The sequence below is a fragment of the Talpa occidentalis genome, unplaced genomic scaffold (assembly GCF_014898055.3).
Source record: "Talpa occidentalis isolate TD23 unplaced genomic scaffold, MPIMG_talOcc4v2.1 talOcc4.17, whole genome shotgun sequence".
NCBI lineage: Eukaryota > Metazoa > Chordata > Mammalia > Eulipotyphla > Talpidae > Talpa > Talpa occidentalis.
Window position 1 is genome coordinate 53900954 of NW_023601754.1, and position 27566 is coordinate 53928519.

Sequence of the window (27566 nt, forward strand, 5' to 3'; positions counted from 1 at the left end):
CTTCAGAAACTAGCGGGCATTAATGATGAAGGGAGGTTCCTGAGGTGGGGGGTTTTCCCCGGGAAAATGGGATGTGAGTGGGGAGTATTTAAATGCTCCAGATTCTTAGAGCATTTAAGACACATAGGTTATTGTCTCGGGAAAAAAAAATTAAAGAATGAACATTCCACACTTTGTCATCAAAGTCTGCACACGTGGCAGTTGGCAGCTGCCACCTGGACCTTGCTAGGGGCGTGGAATTAGTCCCCAGGCCTCGGGAGGCAACCAGGCCTAAGGGAGAAGGCTCTCCTGACACACCCAGCTGGCACTGGCCGGCCAGAGTGCCAGGAAGGTGGGGCCGGGACAGGTGGGGTTTACCGGAAAGAGCCGTCCAGGTTGGCCCGATGGATGAAGCTGAGCTTGGCGTCGGCCCAGTACAGCTTCTGCTCCTCCAGGTCGATGGTCAGCCCGTTGGGCCAGTAAATGTCCACGTCCACAATGATCTTCCGGGTGCTGCCGTCCATCCCCGCCCGCTCAATTCGGGGCGTCTCACCCCAGTCTGTCCAGTACATGTACCTGGTGAAAAGAGCAGAGGCGTGAGTGGAGGCCCCCAGCCCCTCAGGCCCATGAGGGGAGACTCCCAGCCCCCCAAGCGCCCCAGGCCCACAGGCTGGGCCTGTCCCCACCACGCCGGTGCGACACAAAACAGCGCACCTGCCCCCAACCCCCAAGGAGTTCGCCGACACTCGGGGCTGGGAGTGCTGCTGCTTCTCGTTTGTCTTCCGAGCAGTTAATGAGAGAGTAATTTCTAAACAAGTCTGGAAAATCAAAGCCACGCAGTTCCTGGCCGGTCCTCGCTAGCAGCACACGCCGGGCGCCCGGCCTTCCTCCTCACGTGAGCCCCCTCGCTCGCCTTACGAGGTTCGAGCGACTGCGCCGTAAATTATTTAAGCAGCTCTGCGCTGGGCCTTTGAGTTGCTTCTGATGTTTTGCTACCAAGCTAACACTGTAAGTGCGTCCCTACACGCCAACCAGACACACGGGACAGAGGTGCGCTCGGCGCGGAGGAGGGACGAGTGAGCCATGCGAGCCCGCGGACCCAGGGCCAGGCGCATAGTCTCAGACCGTCTGGGGAGCAGAAGGTCCCCCCCAGGACATGCTGGAGGGCAAAAGCACAGAGGCAAGATCCTGGGGCCCCCAGGAGACGGGTGGGGTGGAAGGAGCCCCAGCACTAGCCTTGGTCGACACCCCCAGGCTGCACCCGGGGCCGTGGGAGCGCCACATTTCAGTTTTGCTCTGAACATAAAACTGCTTTAAAGAAACTAAGTATTAAAAAACCCACATGGGAGGGAGGGGCAGGGACACAGCGGCTGCCGCTCCCCCAGAGGTGTGAGGGCAACGTGGGCCCACACCTGGGCCAGGTGTCCAGGGCGGGCCAGCCACCACCCCCGGACGCTTCCTCATTGTCCCACTGGCACCCAAAGGACATCCCCAGTTTCCAAGAGGCCCACGGGGCCGTCCGTGGAGGCTGAGAGGACCCCCAGTTGGGAGGACATGAGCCACTCATGTCCACACGCCCCTAGCGTGGAGCTACAGGCGCGAGGTGGCTGGCCCAGTATATTTTGTCCACCCAGTGTCCAAAGAAGGGGACGGTGCCCAGTTTCCCTCGGAGGAGTCCCTCCCACCGTGGTCCATGGGCTCTAGGTCGTGCGTCCTCCTCCTTGGCGGTCCTGGCCCCCAGCAAGTCCTCCCAGCCTCGGCCTTAGTGACCACTTCAAAGACGTGGCTCTTCACACTGGCCCCAGGAGTCAGCCTGGAACCCCAGTGGGCACAGCATCCCGCAAGCCTCGTATCCTCTGTGGGAGTCCTGTGGGGCAGGCAGAACCTGCGCAAGGCTGAGACCAGCCCACTCTGGGGCCGGACACCACTCCAGCACCCCTCTGGCCTTACAAGTGAAACTTCACTACACTTGAGCAAACACCAAGTGGCTGCCCACTAGTTGGTCACCAGGGACACAGGCAGCAGGGGGCCTTGCCTTCCGCAGCCTCTGCACCAGCGGAGGAATCATGAGATTAGAGGGAGCAGCTCGCACGGGCTTTGTACCGCACGTCCGGGGCAGGGAGAGCAACACCCCCAGCCACCCTGGCCAAGCTCCCCTCCTCTCGGTCCCAAGGGGCCAGGCAGGAGAGGGGTGCTGGCTCCTCTGCATCTCCCAAGGACCCCACCGGCGAGGGGAGAGCGGGAATCACTGACTCCTTGGGCAGATGAGAAAGCCGGACCCCAAGGGCTGGCTGCTGGGGCCCGGGCCACAGCCACTCTGGCAAACAGTGCGGGTCTCTGCTGCAGTCGGAGCACGGCCACCACGTGCCTGGCTCCTTGGCCAGCGGGCAGCCCAAGGCCCGCAGTGGGTGAACTCCTGGCAGCCCAAGGCCAGCAGGTGCTGGCAGCTGCCCAACAAAGCCCCCTGCCTCCTGCCCACTGGGCAAGATCCTTCCTTTCCAGCTCTTTTCTTACCACCTCCCCACCCCACCCCCCAGCCTGGGATGAGCCCAGCCCTCACTGCCCCCTAGAAGTATCAGGAGAACAAATCTCAGCAGGACTCACGGTGCTTGCCCTGGACACTCCAGGACGGCCCACGGGAAAGGCCGGAAGACGTGACAGCTTGGAGCTCCATGAGGAGCATAATTCAAATTCCTTCCCCGAGTTTCATAACACAGGCCTCCGCCTTCCTTAAATGGGGAATCTGCAAACCACTGGATCCCGGGTGGCTCGAAGGGGCCAGCTGCCTCTGCATTGCAGGGAGGCCTGTACCTCTAGGGGAGGGCCCCTGCCTGGGTAGAGACCCACAAGCATTGCAGCCCCTGGAAGGTCAACCCAGCCTCAGGTATTCAGGCCCAGAGGGTCCTGCCTGCCCCCTACCTGAGCCCCTGGCACTGGAGCAAGGCTCCCTCCACCTGCCAGAACGCCTGTGCCTGGCACCAGCACTCTCGGACAACGAGTGCAGTCTCTGGGTCTGTGGCCTTCACGGCCACAGATAACAGCTGCCAGCATTAACTGGAACCCACTAACTTGGTGTTTTCACACAGGACTGGGTTCAAATCCCGTCGGGGAGGAGAGCTGCCCCAGACCCCACCCCTGGGGAGGTGGGCCGCCCCAGACCCCAACCCCAGGGAGGCGGGCTGCCCACAGACCCCACCCCCAGGAGGTGGGCCACCCACAGACCCCACCCCCAGGAGGTGGGCCACCCACAGACCCCACCCCCAGGAGGTGGGCCACTCACAGACCCCGCCCCCACTGCACCAGCGGGCCCTCCCGGGCTGCGTGTGTCCTTGAGCACTACGGTGTCTCGGTCCAAGATGACCGACAGCCAACCCTGTGGGAGGGTTGGGCAGACCCAGCAGGGGCCGGCCCGGGTGCCGCCAGCGAGCACCATCCCTGGACTGGGGAGGCAGGGACTGAGGCCGCCCAGCCAAGAAGGCCACTCAGAAAAGTCCAGAATGAGCCTGGTCTCCAACAGTCTGTCCACCCCAACTGCGACTCCAAGATTGTTCTTCACTGTCGCCCACAAAACCCGCCTGGCTGGGTGCCGGCCGAGGCTGCAGGCCCAGGTAGCTTGGCAGGTCGAGGGGCGCAGGGGTCCCGGGGAGACCCGGCAGCAGCCCCAGCACTTTGCACCACTACACAATAGCTCCTGGCGGGCGAGGTGACAAAGGCGCATGTCCCCGCCCGAGCGGCCGCACCTCCTCGGGGCCCCCACACGACAGCTGCCCACCCACCCGCGCCTGCTGAGCCCACCGCCACGCAGATGTGGGGCCTGAAGAATCAGCCTCGGGGCGCGGGGGACACGGCTCAACATCAGCGGCCTCCGAAGGGGAACCGCTTCTCTGAAGACGCCACTGGGGCGAGTAACCCAGGCCCCCCAACCCCAGCCCTGGCCGCGGTGGTGGTGAGGGGGCATCTCACCCGTGAGCTGGGTCCAAGGCAACCGCCCGCGGCTGGTCCAGGTCCTGCCAGAAGAGGACCTTCCGGGACGTGCCATCGAGGTTGGCCACCTCGATGCGGTTGGTCTCCGAGTCAGTCCAGTACAGCTTCTTGCCCACCCAGTCGCAGGCCAGGCCGTCGGGGGACACCAGGCCCGAGATGACCACGTTCTGCACGGCGGCCCCCGTCTGGTTCAGGTAGGTCTGCTTGATGGCCTCTTCACTCACATCCGTCCAGTACACAGCTCCCCTGGAGAACTGGAAATCCACCGCGGCTGCATCCTCCAGGCCGCTGACCACGACAGTGGACTCCAGCTTGACCCCGCCGGCATCCAGCAGGCGCACATCCCGGCGGTTGGCAAACAGCAGCAGTGGTGAAGCTGTGGGGCAGAGGCACACAGTAAGGACCGCTGGCTCTTCCTCCTGGTCCCCTCGGCACTGCCTGGGCAGGCCCAAGTCCCACCAGTCTCTCATGCAGCCAACAGCTGCAGCTCCTGAAATCACCCCGCCCCCACATCTGCACCTCCCCTTCATCAGCCGGCTGCAATGGCAGGGCTGCAGGGGCACTGCCCTAGCCATGCTACCCCCAGAGGCCTGGCTCAAAAGTGACTGTGTGGGCTCTGGAGTCCCACACAATCCCTGGACCACCGTCCACACTCAGGATCCTTCCTGCGACCACTGCCTCAGTTCCCCACCCTGATCCCAGATACCCCACAATGCATAAATTAGAGGGTCACTTTGGAAGGCCACCCCACCTCTCAAGCCCCTCCAGGATCCTCCATCCCCGTGCAGCTTGGAGGAAAGGGCAGCTTCCAGGCTCAACCCTAGCCTCTCCCCTGCGCAGGTGAGGTCCCCTGAGGATGGGGGCACTGAGGATGCCATGCCCCTCCCATCCTCACCGTGGCCCTAAGGTCAGGGAGGGACGTTGTGAAAAGACAAACACTGGGATGTCACCACCACAGCTAAGCTGGCACTGGCCTCTTGCAGGAGGAGCTGGCCACCAAAGATGGTCCCAGTCCCCCTCCTCCGTGTCCCCAAGCAGGTGCCAACAGGTCGCAAAGAGGCCTGGTCTGCAGCAGGCGACAGCCCAGCCGTGCAGCTAACTCTGACCCTGGTCCACGACCGTTCGGCCAGGCCACGTAGCGTCCAGGCACTTAGGGGAGACGAGGGCGGGAGGAGGCAGTGCTGCATACGAGGCCCTGGCACCAAGGGGCTCAGCCATGACGCGCTCACCGCACACAGATCTGCTGCCCCGTGGCCCCACACTCTGCCCCGTGACCCCACGCACTTCCCCGTGGCCCCGCGCTCTGCCCCGTGACCCCACACTCTGCTCTGTGCACAGACCTCACTAGCAAGTTCTTAAAGATTAAAAAAAATTTTTTTTCAACCAAAAATAAAGTTCAAACGGCATATAAAGTCAATACTTTATGACTCATGTTCGTGTCCTTCCATTTGAAGAGCATTTCAAAGTCTGGGGAGGGAGAGGGACGTTGCCAACTTGGAAGTAAGCACACCACGTGAAGAGACCGGGGTGACACAGAAAAGAGGGTGTTCTTCATGACGTAAGTCACTTCCTTCCATCTCAAAACCCGCATGATAGCAAAATGCAGTAGGCCCAGGTTACATACTCTATACAAGGAAAAGAGCTTAGGAAAAATAAAATATATGCAAAATGGGACTTACCCTGCTTCCCCAGCTGTTCACAAAAACCCTCCCTACCACATGGAGGGCCTCAGGGTCCCTATACCCGAGGAGGCACCCTGTGCCCAGGCCCAGGGCCAGCGCGCAGCTGGCTGAAGATCTGTTTCCCTGCCAGCCTAACCACCCAGCTTCCTGCAGCGGGTTGCCTGCACCCCCTGAGGGATGAAAAGGAAAGGGGGGGCTGTATAGAAGGGCCCTGGTCTGCACCCCAGCCAGAGGCTCCATGGAGCGGAGCAGAGTGAAGCCAGTCCAAGGGTGGGGCTGGGGTAGAGGGTGGAGGGCAGGGCACTGGGGTCATAGCGGGTCCGGGACAGCACAGCTGCCAGAGGCCCCACGGCTGCCAGCGCTCCCGGAAGGTGCTCCCATTCATGGCCCGGATTCTCCCGGCCCCCAGAGCTGGGATTACCAGGCTCCCAGAGGCCAGGTCCCCTGCATCCAGCAAAGGTGTGACCTGCCTGGGCTTGCTGAGTCAAAATTCCACTGTGGCTCTGGGGGTTACAAAGCCCTGGGAAGCTGATCTTCTCAGAAACACAGGCACCCACACATGCATGGTGCTGAGGCCCATGACACCCCCACCAGGGTGGACCCCACTGCAGCCCGAGAGCCCCTCACTACAGCAGGCAGGGGACAGGGCGCTGACCGCTTTCCACTAAAGTGGCTCCTCAGCAACAGTGAGCGACTGTCCAGGAGGAAGCAACCCCCCCACCCCCCACTTCGCCCCCAGACATGATGCACTGGCGGCCTCCAGGTGTGAGGGGAGTCTGCGAGGGGACAGCCCACAGGGGCTCTCTTCAGCCCAAAGGGGCAGTGAAGGGGGCCGGGGGTGAGTGGCCAGGCCCCACGGTTTACTGTTGGCTGCAAAGCGAAGGGGGCGGCAAGGAGCCTTGGAAGAGGCCTCCGGCACAAAAAATCCTAGCTCTGCTCAGTTCTATCTCCCCAAACTGGAAAGACCACATTTTCCCCTGGGTTTACACTCTGGGCAGTTCAGGTGCACCCTTCAAAGGCCTGAGGTTCGTGGGGGGATGTTTTTAATTTCCTGTTCTTTCCCCAAAGTGAGACTTGGGAGGGGCAAGCCCGGGAGGGCAGGCGGGAGTGTCTCCTGGGCAGGGAAGCAGGGGCGCTCTCTGGAGGCAGGCAGGGGTGCTCTCTGGGCAGCTCATGCTCCCTGCTGGTCAGAACACCTACCCTCTCCCAGCCTTCAAGGCGGAGCGGCCCCAGCTGCCCCTGCCCACCCTCCCCAGCAGGCACAGGAGGCCCCCCTTCGCCCAGACCCCTCCTCAGGACCTGGGGGACCAGGGCTAACATGCCCTGTGCCAACAAGGGGCCCGAGGTGCTCCTACCCGTTCAGGGAGACCGAGGCCTTCCCAGGGCCCTTCTCTCCCGGAGGTGGAGCGAAACCAAGGGCAGGAGAGGCAGAGAGAAGCCAGTTCTGGGGGGCCGGGGGAGAGGGCGGTGGGAGCCAGGCCGAGAGGAGAGCAGAGCAGGGGAGGAAGGGAGGAAAAGGAGTCAGGCAGAAGCCAGGCGCTGGGCTGAGCCCAGGACAAAGCTGCCAGGGGCGGAAGGACCCGCCCTCACACCCTGTATTCCAGAGGGGGAAACACTAAGCAATAAATACACCAGGGAAGGCAACAGGAGTAGGGCAAAGGCCAGCACTGTGTTCGGGAAAAGAGAGCAGGGTAAAGGGTTTGGGGGCTGGGGCTGCCACTTCACCAGACAGTCAGGGTCAGGCTCGCCCAGAAAGTGACCACCAGGTCCCCTTGAAGGGAAAGCAACCCTGGCGAAGGAGCCGCCCGTGCAAAGGTCCTGGGGCGGAGCACAGGGAGGGGGTGCCGCCGCACACCCCCAGACGAGGAGCCCGAGGCTGGAGGAGGCCAGACACAGCCAGGGGCACCCGTCGTCCACTGACCTGAGGAGGAGGAATGGCAGGAAGAGACCGTGTGAGTCCAGGAAGAGGGGGCCAGAGCCACTGGGCCGGCGCCACCATGCACCACAGCCCCCTCAGGGCTCCCTGGCGGCCACAAACGGCAGAACCACCCTTCCAGAATGAAACTCACGGCAACCGGTGTTAAGGGCCAGCCAGGCAGGGGGCGGGAGCTTGGGCCTGAAGGAGGGACAGCTCCGCGCACAATCAGCGCCGCCTTCTCTCACGACAGGGGAGCAAAGAAAGCACCGCCAACGCGGGGTCACCAGCTTCCCTGGGTGGAAAGGCCAGACCCCCGGAAGTAGTTAACACAAGGACGGTTTAACAACAGCAAGTGGTAAAACATCAGGCCAGACACACACAGGCACACACACGCAAACGCGTGCACACGCAGGCACACGCCGTGGACCCAGAGCCCTGCTCCGCCCGGACGGGCAGCCAGGGAAGGGCCCGGTGCCAGGGAAAGAACTTGCTGGGTTGGCAGGGTCCCTGGGTAACTGTTTTTAAGATTTGAGACCCAGGGCCTCCCCGGTGGCGCAGCGGTTGAGCGCTGGGCTGTGAAGCTGCCCGCGGCCTCTGCAGCGCCGGTTCGATCCCCGGCTGCTCCCCGGCCACCAGAGGAGGGTCCCTCATGGCGCGCAGACCTCTCCTGCCGCCCGCTGCTCCCCTCAGCAGTGTCCTTCGGTCCTTCTGCCTGCTCTGCTCCCCGCTCTGGCTCTGGTGGATTCTCTCACCCTCCCGCGCTTCTGACTGTACCCAGTGCTTGTATAAATAATAAATAAATCTTAAAAAAAAAAAAAAAAAGATTTGAGACCCAAATTCTACTTAAGCGACCCCTAAGTTTCCCCGCAAATTTCTCCTGCAGGACCCTTAGCACCAGAGCAGAGGGTCGGCCCGAGCAGAAACTGGGGTCAGCAGCTAGCTTGGGTCTGGCAGCCCCTGACCCCCACAGCCTGCCATGAAGCAGGGGTGACCACTGCACCCCACAGCAACGGCCATGCAGTGTCCACGGCCAGGTCATGCAAAGGGCCAGGCGGCGGCAGCAGTGGGGCAGAACTCCGCTCGTCCCCACCCCGGGCCGGTCTGCCAGGAAGGGAAAAGGACACCAACTTAGACTTGGGGGTGCCTGAATCCCAGTCTGCCCCGCTGTGAAATGGAGGCGCTGCCCTTCCATCTCCGCCGAGCCCAGCTTCCTTGGACACTGCCTGACGGGGCCCTCACCTGCCCATGCTCAGGCTGCTGCGGGCACAGCCCAAGCCCTGTCAAGCGATGGTCAGGGAAGCGCAAGCCCTGGAGGGGGCCGGGGGGGGGGGCAGCAGGCCACCCAGCTGCAAGCAAGGAAGGAGGCCGGAAGGAGGCCGGGGCACAGGCCTCTGAGGAGGAGTCCAGGAGCGCCTGCCAGGAAGAAGCTGGCCGCAAAAAGGCGCAAGTGAGGCTCAGCGCTGCGCCCCACGCAGGAAACCCCGCAGCACCCATGATGGAGCCCAGGGCCCGCACAGCGGGGGCATTTAGGGGGTGTGGGGTTCCCTTCCGGGTGATGGAGACGTGCTGGAATGATAGCGTGGGGAGCTGCCCACACCGTGAATGTGCTAAACGCAACGGGATCATTTACTTTAAAATGGTTCATTGCTGCGACGTGAATTTTCCCAGACAAACACCTTTTTCCAAAGGCACCACGGCGCTGAGCAGACCTAACTCCCGTGTGACCTGCTTCCCTCGCCCTGGTGCCCCGCCACTGACCCAGACGTGGATCTGTGACCCTAGATCTATGCAGCCCCCCTTAGCCTGCCCGCAAGACTCCCCAGCATGTTCCGTGGTTTCTCACACCCCCTTTTCAGAGAGGCGGAACAGATGACAGGCCCCCGTGTTTAGGGTCTGCTGGCCGGGATCCTCAATCAGTTCCCCCCCACCCGCCCCGGGGAAGGGCCAGGACCTCCTCCTGCCTCAGGTCCCAGGACTCGCGATTAGTTTTCAGTCTCCAGCACAACAGACTCGGGAAGCTGACACTCCGAGCGCCAGCACCCCACTCAGACCCATGTCAGCACGCCCATATTTATATGGAGAACGCGGAGCAGATGTGCGCCCCCACGCCCAGGGCCTGGGTGCACATGGTCCACGTGGCTCCACAGAACACCACCAGGCTCGGGGAGCCCAACCCCCAGCTACACCAAAATAAGCCACATCCAGCGCGTGCCTTATTACATCCACCAGGCGTTACGCTGCTCACTAGAGCAGGCCGGAGCCTGGAACTAAGAACGGGGAGGGGGGGTGCGGGGCTTGTCAGGAGTGACTCTGTCACACGCCAGCCCCTGGGGAAGGCCAAGAAATGGGAGGCAGCACAGGCCCATGTTCGAGACTCTAGCTCGTAGGGCACGCTCACAAGCACAGGCACACAGGCCCACATTTGCACACACACACATGCAGTTAAACCACCAGCGAAGCAAGAAGGAACCTCAGGTGAGTGACATGAGCAGGGGGTTCAGGGGCTGGAAGAGACTGGGTGGTGGGTCCAGGCAGGCTTCCCGGAGGAGGCGAGACAGGATCCTGGAAGGGTGGACAGCGACTGAGCAAATGCAGAGCGAGCCCGCGCGAACTCCAGTAACTGCTCATGCTCGGTCCTGCCTCGCTCAGTGATGTCTGGCCAGTGGGGCGATGCACACCGGGCGTCCCCATGTGCCGTCAGTCCTGGTGTGGGGGCACTGCCGTCTGGGTGTGCGATGGTGCACTGGGGGGACTCGCCTGACGTCACACTGCTCAGGACTCATCTGTGGGTGGGTGGCATTTGCTGTAAGCCGCTGACCGGGTTCACAACTTCCCAGGGCTTCCCTGAGGACCCTGGGCGCCTTCTGGCTTCCGCTTCTCAAACCGGGTGTCCGCATGCCCCACCCAGGGTGCCTCCTTGTACCACAGCCCCAGCGCCAGGGGCTCCTCCTGCCCAACCTCCACCAGGTGCCAGGGCTCCAGGTGTGCCTGATCCACCCACCTCCCCTCTGTCCACCCCGGCGCCGAGACCAGCCATCCCAGAAAGGCTTGCCAACCAGCTCTGGCCTCCAGCAAGGGAGCCACGGCAGCCAGAGCGAGCCCTGCAGCCGCTTTCTCAAAAATCATCTCAGCTTCTCGAAGGACTGAGTTAAGGAAGAAGAACTGTGAAATACTCACGCTCACCCTCATGGGAGGTCCCCGGCCCCATTTCCACCCCCACCAGCTCCCAGGAGGGGGTGGGCGGCAGGGGCTGCCGGCCCTCACGGACCACTGTTCCAGGGACAGATCTTCAGTTGGGCCGGACTCGGGGCCTCAGCCCTGGAGGAGGCTCTGATGCCTATAACCAGCAGAAACCCCAGGTCTCCCCCATGAGTGGGGCAGCAACTCTAACAGGGGGGATCCTGATGACCTCTCCAAACACACCAGAATCACCGTACCCACACTTCCACCTCGGGAACCATCACAGCCCCCCGAAGACCATTCATCTCAGGACCCACTGAGGCAGGGAGTGCCCCCCCAACCTGGTTCAGCCCCCCCAGGCTCCCCTCCATTCCCAGTCCCACCAGAGCAAACAGAGCCTCCAGAAAACCACAGGCCCCACCTCTGTGCCTTTAGCCCCACCCCCACCCCACCCAGTCCCCCACACCTGGCCCAGGTGACAGCTGGGTCCTCTGTAAGTGCCCGGCTCTGCGCCTGTGGCCTGTACCCCCACCAGGCAGCCCACGCCCCAGCCCTTAGGCCAGGGCTGGTCAGTGCCACCCCAGGCCTGGCCTGGCCGCCAAAGGGCCAACCATGAGGATGGGGAGCGAGAGCAGACACTGGAGCCCGGACCCCTGGTAGGGGGTGAGGCTGGCAAGCAGTCCAAGAAGCTTCTAGAACACAGGGAGCGACACTACTCTTAACCTGGGCTCACACAGTGAGCTGTGGGGCACTCATGAAGCCAAGGTCCGAGCGCCTCACTAGCTGCAGAATACCTCCCATGCCCTCCTCACTTGTCCTATCCCAGCCCAGCCGCAGGGTCCGCCAACCCCCAGTCCCCACATGGCCCCTCCTCCACCCAAACGCCAGACCTCAGCAACTGGCTGCTCCCCACTCAGCTCAGAGCTCACTCCTCCTCCCAGCTCAGTCCCCCCGAACTCACACGCTCACACCCATGCTCACACCCTCGTGCACACACGCACACGCACACACACACACCCCCCACCCCACCCCACCCCCAGGAAGGCAGCAATTAACCCCGAGGCCCAGGCAAGTTTCCCGAGCAGGGACCACATTTCAAAGGTCAGGGAAGCCAGCGGACAGGAAAGGCACAGGGCAGGCCGGCCGGCCCTGGCCGGAAAGAGAAAGCACTTGCAAAAGAGAGAGAAAACGAGGCTTGTTCCCAACACCCGGCACACAGAGGAACGCAGACCGGAGGTGGGGGAGAGGGTCCCGCTGCACCCTGCACGGGCCACCAAGGCCCTGGGCCGGCGGAGGGACCCCAGGGTGCTGAGGAAGGGCTTGGGCCTGCATTCCAGGTAGAGTCTTGGCCTGGCCACTCTGGGAAGGCTCCCGAGTGCCCACAGGAGGCCCGCTCCCCCACCCCTGCAACAGTCAGTGCAGCTGCCGCCCTGGGGCAACCCCAGGGGCTTCCCAGGAGGGTACAAGGGGGGGAGCCTGGGCACTCTCCCCACTGCCTCTCCTTGGACCACAGGAGCCGGCAAACTCCAGACTGGCTCTGTTTGAGGGGAAAGCACCAACAGAAATGACCAGGAAGAATGTGAAAGACAGAACTCCCCTTAGGGGGGACCCACATGTGTGGGGAGTGGGGAGCCTGGCACTGCCAGAGGGGACAGGTCTGAAGAGCTGAGCGGGGCCGGGGAGACGGCGGTCACTCCTGCACCCCAGTCCCCCGTCTCCCCGATCTGTAAAGGGCCCAGGAGGAGGGACACAGCCCGAGGCTCTGAGACTGAGGATCTTGAATGATCGTTGAGCCGGGGTCACAGAGCAGGGGTCACATCCTGGAAAACTCCAGCCCGAGGTGAAGTGAAAACAACAAACACCAAGCAGGTGGCCTCAACGGCAGGCACAGGACAGGGCTCAGCTTTGCCCAGGTAAAGCACATTTATTTTGTAGCTCAGTGGGGGTGCACCCCAGGCTCTCGGGGCCACAGTCCTCCTGGGGCCACAGCCACCCTGGCTGGCTGTTGCTCCCCGAGCAAGAGCACTTTGTCAGGGACCGTGCCTGCTTCTTTCTGACCGCCTTCCCTGGCAGCCTGCAGACAAGCCAGTCCCTCCCCCACACTGACCACAGCTCTCTCCTGCCCCTTTGCCTCCGGGGCCGGGCTCAATGGGTCTGCCCGCATTTCCCTTTTCACCCTGGCACTCTCTCCCACGAAGGCAGAGGGAGCCAGGCCCTGAGGTTCGCCTGCAGACCGAGCTCTTTGCTTTGTCCGGTGCCCCCACCCTGGGACTGACCAGGCCCCTCGTCCCTAGCAAGAGGTGCTGCCCTCTGCCCACATGCTGTCATTTCTCTCAGGAGAGGGCACTGCTGCGGCCTGGAGCGGGACCAGGCCTGCAGCCTGAGCCGGGCCCTCCCTCCGCACCTGCCCTCCAGCCACAAGTCCAGGTGGGGCGGCCTGGGTCTGGCTCCCAGCTCTCACTGCCTCTTGTCCTCTTGACAGGGACTAATTTAAACCCCCAGCAGGTGTGTGGAGACTTGATTCCTGTGCCCGGCTCAGGACAGACCCTGGAAAAAGGCCACACAGCAGCAGGCAGGGACGCCCTCCGCCTGCCAGCCGGGCTGCACTGGGGCGAGGCCCACAAAGGGAAGGGACACTGCCCACCCCAAGCCTCCTGCCCGGCCCTGGCTGCTGCCCGGCACCTGTGCTGCCTTCCGTCGCCTATGAGTGACGCCCACTGCCCCAACCTCCACCAGCCTGGGTTCAGGGAGGTCTACCCCAAGTCCAAGTGGCCCATGTGCAAGCCCCGGGGCTGTGGCGTCACACTTGGCTTGTGTATGGCAGCAGAGCTTGGGGTGCCCACACCCCCATCCTGCAGATGGGGATACTGAGTCTGAGGAGAACACAGATCTTGCCGTGTCGTGTGGGGTCTCCTCCCTGACAGGAGGGGCCTGGGGCGGAAGGGGGTGCTGACCAGAGCAGTGTCCTCTGGGTCCTGTTGTCCCTGTTGAAAGCAGCTGTGGGGCCTCCCTGGTGGCGCAGCGGTTGAGCGCTGGGTTGCGAACCTGCCCGCAGCCTCTGCAGCGCCGGTTCGATCCCCGGCTGCTCCCCGGCCTCGGAGGAGGGTCCCGCATGGCGCACAGACCTCTCCTGCCGCCCGCTGCTCCCCTCAGCAGTGTACTTCGTCAGTCTGCCTGCTCTGCTCCCCGCTCTGGCTCTGGTGGATCCTCTCACCCTCCCGCGCTTCTGACTGTACCCGGTGCTTGTATAAACAAAACAAACAAATAAATAAATAAGCATGCCTCTATAAAATTAAAAAAAAAAAAAAGCAGCTGTGGAGGGCCAGGCTGGGGCACGTCTGTCCTGATCCTCTTCCTCCTGAGCAGAGGTTGCCCCAGAACATGGGACCGGGATGTGTGGCTGGGGGAGGTGGGTTCACGGTCCTGAGGGGACGGAGGTCCAGGGGGCCGCTTCCTCCCGGCTGTGCCCAGGGCGGGTCCCCCGCCTGCAGAGCCCCAGGGCTCATCCGATGGCCCCATGCCAATGAACTTCAAAGTCCCAGGCGTGGCTGAGTGTAATGGCGGCGGGTGACCCAGCCCCTCCTGCCAAGTCCCTTGTGGTGACAGCACAGGGTGACCAGTGCCGTCTGCTGAGCACTAAGTGACGTCACATTTGAAGATGAACTCACACGGGATGGGGGCGCTCTCCAGGCCTCCATGGGGAGTTCATTTCATCTTTTTGCACCTATCTGCAGAGCCCCTGCACCACAGCGCTCCAGTGATGGCCTTCTCCCTGTTGCTGTGAACCTGCAGGCTGACCTTAGCCTGGTTCCCGAGGCAATCAAAGCTGGTCCTTGGCTCTGAACTTGACAGGCAGGCCCCAAACCTGCACAATGCTTTCAAGGGACAGCGCCAGCTCCCGCAAGAACCCCAGTGCCCTGCGAGGTTCCCCAGGGCGGGGAGTGGGGGGCAGGGCCTGCAAACAGACCTCAGGCCGAGTTCTCCCTTCCCGGATGGTTTTCCTGGAGCGAGTCCCAGGTCCCTGCTCAGCTCCCAGGTGGCTGCTTTTTCCAGGCACACGAGATCGTCGGCAAGCAGAGCCTCCCAACGTTGCTCCGGAAAAAAGGAGGTTTTGTAGAACGTCGGTGAATTTGGCCCGTCTTCATTATTTTTTTTTTTTGCAACACTTAAAGAAAATAAAAGCTGGTACAAAGGTATGTTTGTTTCTGAAATGTGTTTCCTTTCCCAGATGTTCTTTTCTGCCAATTCCAAAATGCTCGCTGAGCCTCGTCTCCAGTTTCCTCTCTGCGGGACAGAACAATGAGATCTCTGTGACCACACGAGGAAACCGCCGGCTTCCTCGCAGTGGGCGCTGGGGCGGGTGGGTCTCTCCCACCTTCTCCCACCTCAGTGGAAACCACTGGTCCTTGCCAACCTGGCTGGACTCTGGCCGACCATCAGGGTTGGCGGCCTGCCCGCCCCTGGTGGTCTTGCGGGTAGGGGCTCGGAGACTCTGCAGCCTATGCTTGGTTCCTGAACCCCGAGTTTGCCGAGTGGCCCCACACCTAATCCTTGCCACCGCATGGGTTTGTGGACCCGGAACATGACGCTGTCGCTATCACCTGGAGCTGCTCTGGGCCCTGTCCCCTTGGGGTCTTTCTGGCATCAAACTGGGCCCCGCCACAGGGCAGGATTCCAGGACACAGAGCCAGGAGCAGGGCGGGCAGCCGGGAAGGCGCGGCACGTACTGTCAGCTCCATCGCTTCTCTTCCAGAGGGGGAGTGTGCACGTGTACACCTTGGAGCTGTAAGCCACACGTGCATACAAGCTTACACGCGCATGTACATGCCATCCCCTTAGAAGAAGTGCCTCCTTGAGGTGTCTCCCTGGTGTCGCAGGGGTCAAAGACACAGTGCTAACAAGCTATAGGCTATCAAGCTATAGGCATCCGATGCGGCACAAGTTCGATCCCCAATGAGCCACATGGCGCAGCAGACCTCTCCTGTCTCCCCGCTGCTCCCCTCAGCAGTGAATTTCAGTAGTTCTGCCTGTTCTGTTCCCCACTCTGTCTCTGGTGAATCCTCTCACCCCCCTGCACTCTGGCCTGCACCCCAGTTCTTGTATGCATAAATAAACAAATCTTTAAAAAAAAAGTGCCTCTTTGGTCCCCGGGGCGTGTGGAAGTGTGCACTCAGATGCTGATGCTGGTCTCCATTAAGAACAGCCTCTGTGGGGCTGCTTTATTTGGGGCGTGCACTTAACGCAAGCCTTTATTTTCTGATCGATGCATCATGACTTAGAACACCCGAGAGACAACCATTAGACTTAGCAGGTAAAAACAGCTCACTTACAGCATCTTTTGGAGCGAATCAGCAGGTTCTGAGACGCCCGTCAATCGACTCATTTATTAACCCTTCGGCTGCTTTGGGGGCTGGGCGCCATCATGACCCCATTTTACAGATGCGGGAACTGAGGCCGGGCGCACGTGGCTAAGGAACAGGCTGGTGGTCACAAGGGGCTGACTCGCCGAGGAGGCACCAGAGCCCACCTCTTCATTGTTACTTGAGTTATAAAAGTGTTACTTCTGGAGAGACCCGGGGCATGGTAAGAACACTCGGCTGGGTGGTCCTGCCCCTGTGGCCCCTGCTCCCTGGTGCGCCCCCTACAGTGCCTGTTCAGTTGGGGACTCTGAGCAAAAGCTGGGGGCCTGTCTCTCTAGAGGGATCTGCACACTCAGTCCCCCTGGGCCTGGCCATGTGGGACCCAAGGCCGCTCTCTGGGTCTCTGCTGTGGCTCGGGCCACTTCCGGGAGGCTGGCAGGCCGGGAGCCATTGCACCGAAATGCCATGTAATCAGAATGCTATATTTTGTCAAAAATAAGAATGTTAGTAACCGGCTGGTTTCTGGCAAGTCAAACTGGGACTCTGAAATACATATTTTTCCCCGCTCTGCCCTAAACCTTCTAATTAGTGAAAACACACATGTGCAGGCATAAATCAAGTGTCATGTTCCCTAAAAACTTGTCCTTGGCACCCCCAAGTCAGAGCATTTCAGTGACTGAATTAGGACGTGCCAATAGGGCGTGTGTGTGTGTGCACACTCACGGGTGTGCAGCCGTACATGTGTGCATGCTCCTGGGCGTGCATGTGTGTGCTCACAGGCACGTGTGCGCATGAGACTGAGGGCTGTGGAGCAGCCTCATGGCCCTTTGCTTGCTCAGGCCCTTGGCCTCTGCTTGCACCCCCACCTGTCAGCGCCTGCCTGGCCACTGCAGCAAAATATACATTTGCCCAATTAAAACACAATTAGCAGGGAAATGGCAGGTAAAAGTACTTCCCTTCCAGGAAAATCTCTGCTGCGAGTCTTCTGAAACCAGACCCAACAACAGCCCCGTTTTGGAAAAGACCATTTGTCTCCAGTGACTGGTGTGTTATTGCCTCGCTAGACACCAGACAACTGGGTGCTCAGTGGGCTTTGGGGGCTAAGGGGGGACTCCACAGGGTCGCTGCGGGCTGTGCTGTGCTGGCAGGAACCGATGTCCTGGGTTGCCTGTGGCCAGTGGCTTGCTGGAAGTCGTCTCTGGACAAAGCCCTTCATCGAGGCTGATGTCCACTAGCCGTGGCCAGCGGTGGCCCTCGAGCTGCTTCCGCCAGCTCTGCCCTGGCAGCCAGGGGGCCTGGGGAACCCCCAGCCATGTCTGACAGCAGCAGTGGCAGCACTCAACGCAAGGGACCCAACAGGCTGCGCTGAGATAGCTTCAGCCAAGCCCTTTGTCTGAAGTTGAACGTGATCCCAGGATCCCCTGAGGCTCTCCCTCGTAACATTTACTACTGTGGTAATATCCTAATAGCTAATAATTAGTGCGCTCACCGGGAGCTGGCCTGGCCGAGCACTTTATGGCGTCCCCTCCCAGCATCCCCAGCGTGTCTGTGTGGAAACCCCCTTCCAGGTGAGGAGACTGAGGCCCAGAGGAGCTGACTCACACGCCCAAGGCCACAGGGCTGAGAGGGGAGCGGGAGCCAGCTGAACAGCTGGGAGGGAGCTGCCGGGTCCAGGCTCCAGGCCGGAGGCTGGGTGGGTGGCCCCTGGGCTCTGCAGCTGTCCCAGCAAGCCGGAGGGGAAGGGGACGGGTGTCCTCAGCCGCGGGTGGGCTTCATGGGGAGGCCAGTGCGGGCCTGGCTGCAGGGGCGGGCACTTGCTCTAGGACCCATGGCCGCAGCGGGGTGGCTGTCAAGAGGCCGCTGGTGACCAGGCTGTTGTTAGGTGCAGTGGGCAGGGGAGAGCGAAGAGGCCCACCTCATACTCACGTCCGGGACCTCAACCACCCAGAAGCTGTTTCGGACTCAGCCTCCCCTGTGTCCCATCCCTCTGCCCATGTCTGAACTCAGAGAAGCCCTGAGCCCCTCCACCCCCCCATAGGAAACCTCCCCGGCCCTCGGGAAAGACCTCACACCCTCCGGCACTGAGATTGAATGCCCGGGGACCTAGGGAAACCCCACACCCGGCCGCAGCCCGCTGTGACCCTCCAGGTGGAGGGCAGGCGCGTGTGGGGTTCTGCGTGGGTCTTTCTAGACCCTCAACAGACTAAGCAAGAGAAGCCAGTGGACAGTGCCCACCTCTTGCCAGGCATCCTGGATCCCAGGAGACCCCTCCTTCCCAGTCGAGCACATGGCCCAAGGGCCCCGAAGGTGAGCGGGGTCCAAGGTGCTTCCCACCGTGAAAATCAAAGGGCAGACTCGCCGCCAAAGCCGCGCCGGGCAGGCTGACTGGCCCCGCCAGCTCTGGCCTCCACGCATGTCTGGTCTGACAAGCAGGCAAGGCTGTTGCTGAACAAACATGCCTTCCTTGAGCAGATAAAATCCTTGAAAAAAGATGGAAAATTTTTTTAGACTACCAATGGTCACCAAGAGGACCCACTCTTTGCTCTGCTCTTTCCTTTTAAGCAACCATCCTCCCTCTCAGGCCACTGCTCGAGAGGCTTCTGGAACAAGGGGGCATTTGCTGAAAGATGCAAACCCGCTGTCGGCCCTTCTGCCCACTCTGCCGCAGACCAGCTGGGGCCCCAGGGCTGCCTGGCCCTGGGGCCCACCCTGGGCCGGTCTCTAAGCCTCCCCATGGACTCAGCCTTACCCAGCAGGGCCGGGGCAAGGCTGCAGCCACGGCCTGCCCCAAAATACCAGGGGCCTCACTCTCCAGGCAAGGGCTCGGGATCCCGGCACAAGGCAGAGGAAATGGCAGGTGCAGGCGACACCACGTGGTCTGTGCCAACCACACCCGGGTCCAGGTAGCGGTCAGCAGGCACGGGGTCCCGCCCAGCCTACGGGCAGCAACACAGAACAAGGCAGGGCCCAGCACAAGAGGGTGGCAGGGAAGGGCAGGGCAGATGGGGTCAGGAGCTGGTCCTGCCACTCACATGGGACCAGGCAGGGATGCCGGCACCAGCCCGGGCCTCCAGCCCCTGGGGCAGGTGCTACTGATCCTGGGCATGCGTGACCCCTACTCACCCACCTGCTCTGGAGTTTTAACTCAAAAGCACCAAAACCCTTATTTTAGCCTAAAAATGTGTAGCAGCATTATATCTACTTCGCATACAAGGTGTTTTTGAATAATGACCAAAAATGAGCAAAGGCCGCCGATGCCAGGCCCCACGGTGAGGGCGCTGTGGAAGGTGTCACAGGCACAGGGCCCCAGCCGAGGACCTTGGGGCTCAAGGGTTTCCCCGAGTGAGACAGCTATGCCCAAGCTGGGCTCCGCAGACCCCACCTTGGGAACAGTTGGTAGGAGGTCCCTGTGCCTTCCAGGGAGGGGGTCCCGCACGCCACCCCGGAAGTCACAGCCAGCTGGATTTCAGAGTGGGCCAGGGGCTCCGGACAAAGATTTGGGGCCAGAGGAAGGACAGGAAAGATTTGCTCCCCAGACATCGAGGCCCGGGGATCTGCTGCTACACATTTTTGAGAAGCAGAAGCAGTGCATCTTACCCACCACACCAAGCAAGAGGCGAAGAACAGGATGGAGTCGGCTCTGCCCCCAGCCCTTCTCAAGCCGGAGGGCTGCGGAAGGTTCCAGACTCCAGGGAGCTAGGTCTGGCTAGAGAAACACTCACACTGGGACGTGGAGAGAGGACCAAAGCCTGCTCAGGGCAGCACAGAGCCGCCAAGGAGCCCTGACTGTGGATGCTGGCAACCCTTGTCATCTCAGGAAACAGAGGACACTGGAAATGTATCGGGCCAGAGTGTAAGATAAAGGGGCAAGAGGGAAGGTTCTAGAAAGCAGCTGATGGAGGCCTTCGCTCTAATCCATGCAGTGAGTGCCGTGGGGGCTACAGGTGAAACGGGGGTTGGGGGAGAGGAGTTGGGGGGTAGGACATGGCACCTGTTTCCACTGTGTGGGAGGGATGCACTCAGGGCCAATCCTGGGGGGGGCCAAGGCAGAGCCCCATGCACCCCATTCTCCCCACGCAGTCCCCTTTTGGAAATCAAGGGCATTCTGGGGAAACTTCAAAGAAACGCCCCCAACCCCCAGCCCACAAAGCAGAGGACAGTTCTCTGAAGGCATCCTGTCCACGGGACAACCAGAAGGCACTGGCAGACGACAAGTTCTGAGGCCAAAACTGGGGGGACGTTCACTGCCCCTTCGAGCAATTCCCTGCGAGTCTGGCCGGGTAGGCACCGCCTCCCCATCTGGGCAGATGGAGGGTGCAGCCGGGGAAGAGATTATAGCTGTTCACATTTTGTTCTGGAATGAACGAGGGGAGGGGAGCAATAATTTACGCGGTAATTATATTTGCCTTCCGGCTAGCGCTGGAATTAGTTTGCATTAGAGCTTGTTTCCCGAGCAGAAGCTGGTGTGAGCAGAGCCGCTCGGGTGAGCCAGCGACCGGCTCCAGGTGCAAACAGCACCCGAAAAACGGGAAGGCCAGCTCCATGCCGGCGGCGGGGGAGTCGCTTCCGCAGCCAGAGACCAGCTCCCTAGAGTCCAGCCTTTGGACACCTGTTGAGTGTCCCCATCGACTGTCCCCAGATCAAGAGATCAAAGGACAGAGCCCGTTGATCACAAAAGAGTAAACATACAAGAAGAGTCAACACAATTTTTTTGAAAAGAACAATGAGAGGAATCACACAATTGATCCCAAAATATCCTACAATGATACAGAACACTGGCACAGAAAGAGACGGACGGGCCAAGGGAGCAGAGTGGAAGGTGCCAGAATAAGGAGCCAGGCAGCTGTGGATATGGCACCTGGGGGACTGGCCGGCCATCACTGTGTCGGGACAACCCCCTTCCCATTGATGGGGAGGGGTGGGGCATGCGAAGAAGGCTCAGTCTCTTCCTCATACCATGTGCCCCCCCCCAAAACCAGATAGGATAACATCCGAATGTAAAACACAGCAGAGTAATAGTCCTAGCAGGAAATAAACGCAGATGTATTTATAATCTGGGCGTAGAAAAACAAGGCATGGAACCCAGAAGCCATAAAAGAAAAGCTGTTTTCACTACATGAAATCTTTTTAATGCCTTTATGATAATGAACCACCAGAAACAAGGGCAAAGGAGTAGCTTCCAGGCCAGAAGAAAAATCCAGAACAAATAAACAAAGGATTAATGTCCACAAGGAATAAAGAGCACCTACTAATCAATAAGCGTAAACGGCTTGCCAGAAAAAGTGAGTCAAGGTTACGTAGGCAAAGGTCAGGAAAAGGGCCAACGAATTGGTGTTGAGGAACACGTAAGTCAAAATTATGAAATTCTAAACTATGAAAGTGATTAGAATTGTAATTTTTAACCAAGTGGATCTGAAAAATAGAATCTGGTGGTTGTTGACATTGGAGCGAATCTGGGAAGGTGGGTATCCTCGGAGGGGACAGATAATGTGTAGCCTTTCTGGAGAAACTTGTCAAGTGTCTTTAAAAACTTGTAAGTGGAGGCCTCCCCGGTGGCGCAGCGGTTGAGCGCTGGGTTGCGAAGTTGCCTGCAGCCTCTGCAGCGCCGGTTCGATCCCCGGCTGCTCCCCGGCCACCGGAGGAGGGTCCCACATGGCGCGCAGACCTCTCCTGCCGCCCGCTGCTCCCCTCAGCAGTGTCCTTCGGTCCTTCTGCCTGCTCTGCTCCCCGCTCTGGCTCTGGTGAATTCTCTCACCCTCCCGCGCTTCTGACTGTACCCGGTGCTTGTACAAATAAATAAATAAATCTTTAAAAAAAAAAAAAACAAACTTGTAAGTGGATGAACCCGTTGATGGGGACACCCCCACAGAAATGCGCATGTGTGCAGAGATACAGCCGAGCCCACCACACACATCCGGCAGCAGCAGGAAAGCCTGGAAAAGGTTAACCGCTCCTCAGCTGGATGAAAACCGTGACGCAGGGGTTAGCTGCACCACCAAAGGTCACAGGACTTTTGCAAAGATCGAAGATCTAAAAGTAAAGGCAGAAAATGTTTGTGGCACGTTAGGAAATGAAAAAGACAGGTCACGGAGTGAAAGAAAGAGGGTGATTAGATAGTCGCAAAAATGTGCGTACACGAGTCCACGAATAAGGCCAGTACACTCAAGGTCACACTCAAGGTCATTTCATTGTCACACTGGCGAGGACAAAAGTGCCAGCCACAAATGAAACGACCTTCTCCGAGGAGCTGCTGGTTTCACTTAAAGTCGCCATTTCCAAGGACTCATCGATAGATGAGCACCCACTGTCCCTGCTCAAAACCCGAGTGTGCTCAGACACCTGGTCAATAAAGGCCTGGTCCCCTCGGAGAGAAATACAACCGCAGATGAACAAGGACACTCGTCTCCACAGACCGCGGTAGAGGCTGACGCTGCTCACGGGGACCCAGGGACACCCCGCGCCCACGCAGGGGCGGCCACGAGCCATCAGCAGAAGGCCGAGCAAAACCAGCGTGCGGCCACTGCCAGCCCCGGCGGCCGCGAGCTGGGAGAGCTGGGAGAGCTGGGGACACCGGCCTCCCGCGGGGCTGCCGGGGCGGCAGGCGCTCCTCCGCCTCACCACCGAGCTAGCAGTTCCGCCGGCGGCGACACCCCAGAGTGAAAGCAGAAACTCAACGGAGCTGGGTGCTCACAGCAGCCAAGGGCAGGTGGGTGGCGGGCTCTGTCCTTGTGATGGAGTATCGGGGCTACCGGGGTCCCCAAAAAAGGCTAAAACAACAATCCTCTCTGAGCAAACACTTGCTGCAGTTTAACCACCAGAAAAATTACTTCAAGGCAAGCTGAAAGTACTAGAAAAGTCTACGGGGGGCCTTCCTGGTGGCGCAGGGGTTAAGTCTCAGCACGAGGAAGCTCACGGCAGCCTCCACAGCCTCCACAGCACGAGTCCCATGCCCAGCCAGGGAGCTACCCACAGGGCGCAGCAGACCTCTCCTGGCTCCCCGCTGCTCCCCTCAGCAGTGGATTTTCAGTCAGTTCATCTGTTCTGCTCCCCGCTCTGTCTCTGTTGAATCCTCTCACCACCATACCCCCACACACACCCCTCTGGCCTGCACCCCAGTTCCTGTATGCATGAATTAATCCTCAAAAAAAAAAGTAAGAAAATACCCAGAAAGTATAGCAGCCCCCACGACAGCCTCCCAGGGGGTGTGTGGCAAGGGGGACGGAGACACGTGGGGCACAGACTGGACCAGAAGCAGAGGTGCCCCGACCTCACGGCCCGAGAGCAGGAGCAAACAAACGGCCACCCGCAGCCCGAGCCCGCCCTGTCCAGGCAACAGGCAGACCCGACGAGGGGCCAGAGGCTGACTGGGGCGTCAGGACAGTGGGCAAAGTCACTGGGCAAGGGTGCGTGCCCCATAGGGCTTAGGGGTGCAGGGCACCCCCTTGTAGCCAGGGGGATGGTCTGCGGCCAGGCCTGCTCCCAGCTGGAGCTCCAGCCCCCGAGAGGCAGCACCAACGCTGACGCAGCACCCTCCCACGGCAGGTGCCCCCTGCCCAGGTGGGGACTGTTCTCGAAGTCAGGTCACATGCCTGCCTTGGGGAAAGGACCCCTGGGTGGGGCCTCGGGCAGATCCTGGCTCCCTGAACCCCAGCCAGCTCCCTGCCATCATCGCAGTGTTTCAAGTGGGGAAACTGAGGCCAAGAGCTAGCAAATCGCCTTCCAGAGCTGGAGAGACAGGCAGAGACCCACAGCTGCCTGCGGATGTCAGCGCTTGGACCCCAGCTGTCCCAGGACGCCGGGCGGGGGGTCTGTCCCGGCGCAGCCACCACTGCTGCCAGAGCAAATGTGTCAGCAGGCCCGCGAGGGAAGGGGCTGCACCAGGCCCTCACTCCCCCTGTTTCAAAGGCATGTCAAAGGGTTTATGGGGCCTCACAAACCACCAAGGGCCAGCGTCTGTGCGGCTGCAGTAACTCTGAACGTGGCACCACGTTCATCTCCGGGCGCCCCTCCTCAGCAGAGGCCAGCACGCCCTACGCCGCCTCCACCTGGGTCCTCTGCCATCGGCTCTCAAAGCCGGAACCCAGAAAAAGGGACCTAAGGACACTTGTGGCCCGTCCTACCCTGCCCAGAGAGCTCCCACAGACCAGGACAGCAGGCCCCCAGCCCCCCGCCGTGCCTTCTGGCCAGTCAGTTCTCCAACCCGTAAGTGGGTCCACAGGGAGCACCCCATAAACACAGAAGACGGAGAGGTGGCCCAGCCACAACCTGGAGGACCGCAGGGCGTGACGCTCAGCCCATGGCCACTGGCGTGCGTGGCTGGGGCAGCGTGCAGGAACCCCTGCGATGGAGGCCGCCAGTGCTACGGTGGGGGCGAGGGGCGCCCCTGTCTAGTGGGCACGGAGGCCCACTTTGGGGTGGTGGCAGTTCTGTGCCCTGGAAAGCGTGGTATCGGTGCTGTGCTGTGACTGGACGCCATGGAGCTGCTGGCCTTTAAATATAAAAATTTTACCTTTTGTGAATTTTGCCTCCATTTAAAAACAAAGACCAACTCACACCCAGGACAGACCTGACTGCAGTCTGCGTCTCCCAGCTCCCCAGACCCAAGTCTTCCGGAGCTTCTATTGCCTTCTGGATCTCCGCCAGGCCTGAGGCACAACCTGCCCCTTTCTGCCACCGCCTGGCATCCTACTCAGCACAGGCGCCAAGCGCAGCAACACAGCAAGACACGGGGCTCGCCTCGCCCACTGAGTCAGCGGGAGGAGCACCTCTGTCTGCACCTCACAGAAAATGGAGGCACATGAAGATGGAGTCGGGTGCCCACCGCCCCCACCTGGGGGCTGGGACCAGACCCCAGCACCTGGCCTCTCTCCCCACCAGCTGCGGCAGCAGGCCGGTCAGTCAGTGGACGAAATGTCCAAGGTCACACGAAAAAGAGAAATCATGACTTCTGGACCTTCAGGCCCAAGAGATCAAAGACCCGGTCACACAGCCCCTCCCCGGCCAGCGATGATGCCAGGGGCTCACACACAGCATTCAGTGTGGGGGGCCAGGTAAGGCCACTGGACAGGGGAAAATTGAACATGTCCCCTGAAGTCAAACAGCTTCGGAACAAGTCACCTGAGGACCCCGCTCTCAGCCCTGGCAAGCCCTGCTGCAGGGCAGGAGGCCATGGGGGCCCACCTGACAGCAGCACCCCCCCAATCCCCACCCCGCCACCCCCCCACCCCCGTGCAAATTCTGCTAAATGCCTGAGGGTGTGACACAGTGTAGCTGACATTAAATGGGCTCCAAAGAGGTCCGGCTCCCCACAGCCAAGGGTGGATCTTGCCGGCTGCCTGGGAAAACTAACTCTCGGATGTGACTGAAAACTAACTCTGAGAGGGTTGAAGCCACGTGGGCCCTGCTTTGAAAAGTAGGGGGTCTTTGCCGGGACTCTCTCGGGGGCTCCACGGCGTGCAGCTAATACCCACCTGCCGACCCTCCCGGGGCGTCTACAGTGCCCACCTGGGGGCTCCTGGGCAGGGTGGCCGAGCGCTCGCGGGGCCAGTGGGGAGCCCAGGGCCCAGGAGCCCAGCACGAGGGCCGCCGGGACAAAGGCCTTTCTGTGGGCTCACAGCTGCAGCTGCTCGGGGAGCAATCGGGAAAAATAATCAGCTACCAACTTGCGGGTCCCCTCCGGACGGAGGCATAAATCTAACCCAGAAAACCTGGACACCATCGATCAGCAAGTCAGAACAGCTCTGCAGGGGGACGACGCCCCTCGCTTCAGGGCTGGGTTACTGGAGAGCTCTGGGACCCTGAGCTGACAGGCCTGATGCTCGAATCATCAACTCTATTTTTGCTGCAGACCCAACCCAACGGCTCGGCTGGACTGTCTCCCGGGGGCCGGCCGAGGGGCCGCAGAGCGCGCCCTGGGCTGCGCCTGTCACTCCCCCACCCCCGGGCAGGAAATCCCAAAACTGCAAAGAAGTGAAAAGCAGCGCCAACGGCGAGAAACCCCACCTTTAAAACAAACATCTTCCCAAAAAAACCCTTTGCCTCCGCGATCCAGGCATTTCCGGAAGGAGAAGGCGCAGCGGGGCCGGGCGGCCGGGCCGCATTGTTTTGTCCCCACCTTGTTTTGCAGCCCGGGGAGCGGCGGGGGGTGTAAACAGGCGCCAGGGGGACCCTTTGGGGGTGGGGGCGGCCGCGGCCCCCCGCAGGCCCGCGGCAGGAGGCCGGGGAACCCCCTCCCCGCCCCCGACTCGGCGCGGGCCGCGGCGCCGGGAACGCGACCCGAGCGCGGCCAGGAGCCTCCCCGCGCTGTGGTGAAAGTTGGAAACACTCGGGAGCAGCTGTCGGCCCGGAGAGGCCCAGACAAAGGCATCCCGGCCCCCCGGCGCGGCGGCCCCGAGAGCGCCCGGCCGCGGCTCGCCCCGGAGGCGGCCCGCGCGGGAGGCGCGGGAGGCGCGGGAGGCGCGGGAGGCGCGGGAGGCGCGGGAGGCGCGGGAGGCGCGGGCCGGGCGGCGGAGCCTCCCCGGGCCCCCCGCGCGCTCCCCGGGCTGCGGAGCGTGTGCGGCGCCCTCGGCGCGCCCGGCCCCAGCCCGGCCGCGGGACCCCGGGAGGCGCGGGGCGGGGCGGGGAGGGGGAGCCCGGGCAGGGCCCCCGCGCGTCGCCCGGTCGCCCGCGCACCTGGCAGGTGGCGGCGCCCGAGACCGGCCGAGCGCCCCGGCCCGGCGGCCCCGCCGCTCCCGAACTTTCCGCCGCCGGGAGCCCCGGGCGGGCGCGCGGCGTCGGGGGCGCTCCGAGGAGCCGCCGCCGCGGCCTGTCTCGGGCCGGGGCCGCCGCCGCCCGCGCGCCGGGGCCGGGCAGGTGAGGACCCGCCCGCGCGCACCTGGCGGGGCCGCCGCGCCCTCCCGCCGGCCCGGGACGCGGACGCGCCGGGCGCCCGGGGCCGGCGGGGAGACAAAGGGCCGCGGCGGCCCCGCGAAGGCGCCCGGCTCGCCCCCAACTTGCGCGGAGGCGCCCCGCGCCCGCCCGCCCGCCCGCCCGCCCCCCGCGCCCACCTACCCGCGGCGGCGCCCAGGCCGCAGCACAGCGCGAGCAGCAGCAGCGGCGGCGGCGGGGCCCGGGGCGGCGCCGCCTCCATGTTGTCGGGCCGGACGGGCCCGCGGCTCACTCGGGCTCCATGCGCGGCGGCCCGCGCGGCTACGGCGCCTCCGCCTCCCGCGCGCCGCGGCCGGGACGGCGGGGGGAGGGCGCAGCGGAAGCCGCCCGCGTCCCCGCCCCCCGCGCCGCCGCCGCCGCCCGCCCGCCCGCGCCCCGCCGCGCCCCCCGCCGGCCGCGCCGCCGCGGCCCCCCCGCCCCGCGCCCCGCGCCCCGCGCCCGCGCCGGGGGCGGCCGCCGCGACCCGCGGGGCGCCGGGCCGGGCGCGTGGCGGCCGCCTCGGGCGCCGGCCCCGGCGGGCCCCGGAGGCGGGGGTGA

At 62.1% G+C, this 27566-nt stretch overlaps 1 protein-coding gene across 1 annotated transcript in view; it reads right to left on the reverse strand.

Annotated features, from left to right (window-relative positions):
• LRP5 (LDL receptor related protein 5) overlaps window positions 1-27304 on the reverse strand; it is a 74344-nt gene extending 47040 nt beyond the window's left edge. Inside the window, exons 1-3 of the mRNA XM_037517435.1 lie at window positions 27153-27304; window positions 3943-4339; window positions 358-555 (exon numbers count right to left, since the gene is read on the reverse strand). Coding sequence (XP_037373332.1) covers window positions 358-555; window positions 3943-4339; window positions 27153-27231 — 674 coding nt within the window. The 5' untranslated portion in view covers window positions 27232-27304. The remainder of the gene's footprint in view (window positions 1-357; window positions 556-3942; window positions 4340-27152) is intronic.
• Between the last annotated feature and the right edge of the window lie 262 nt (window positions 27305-27566).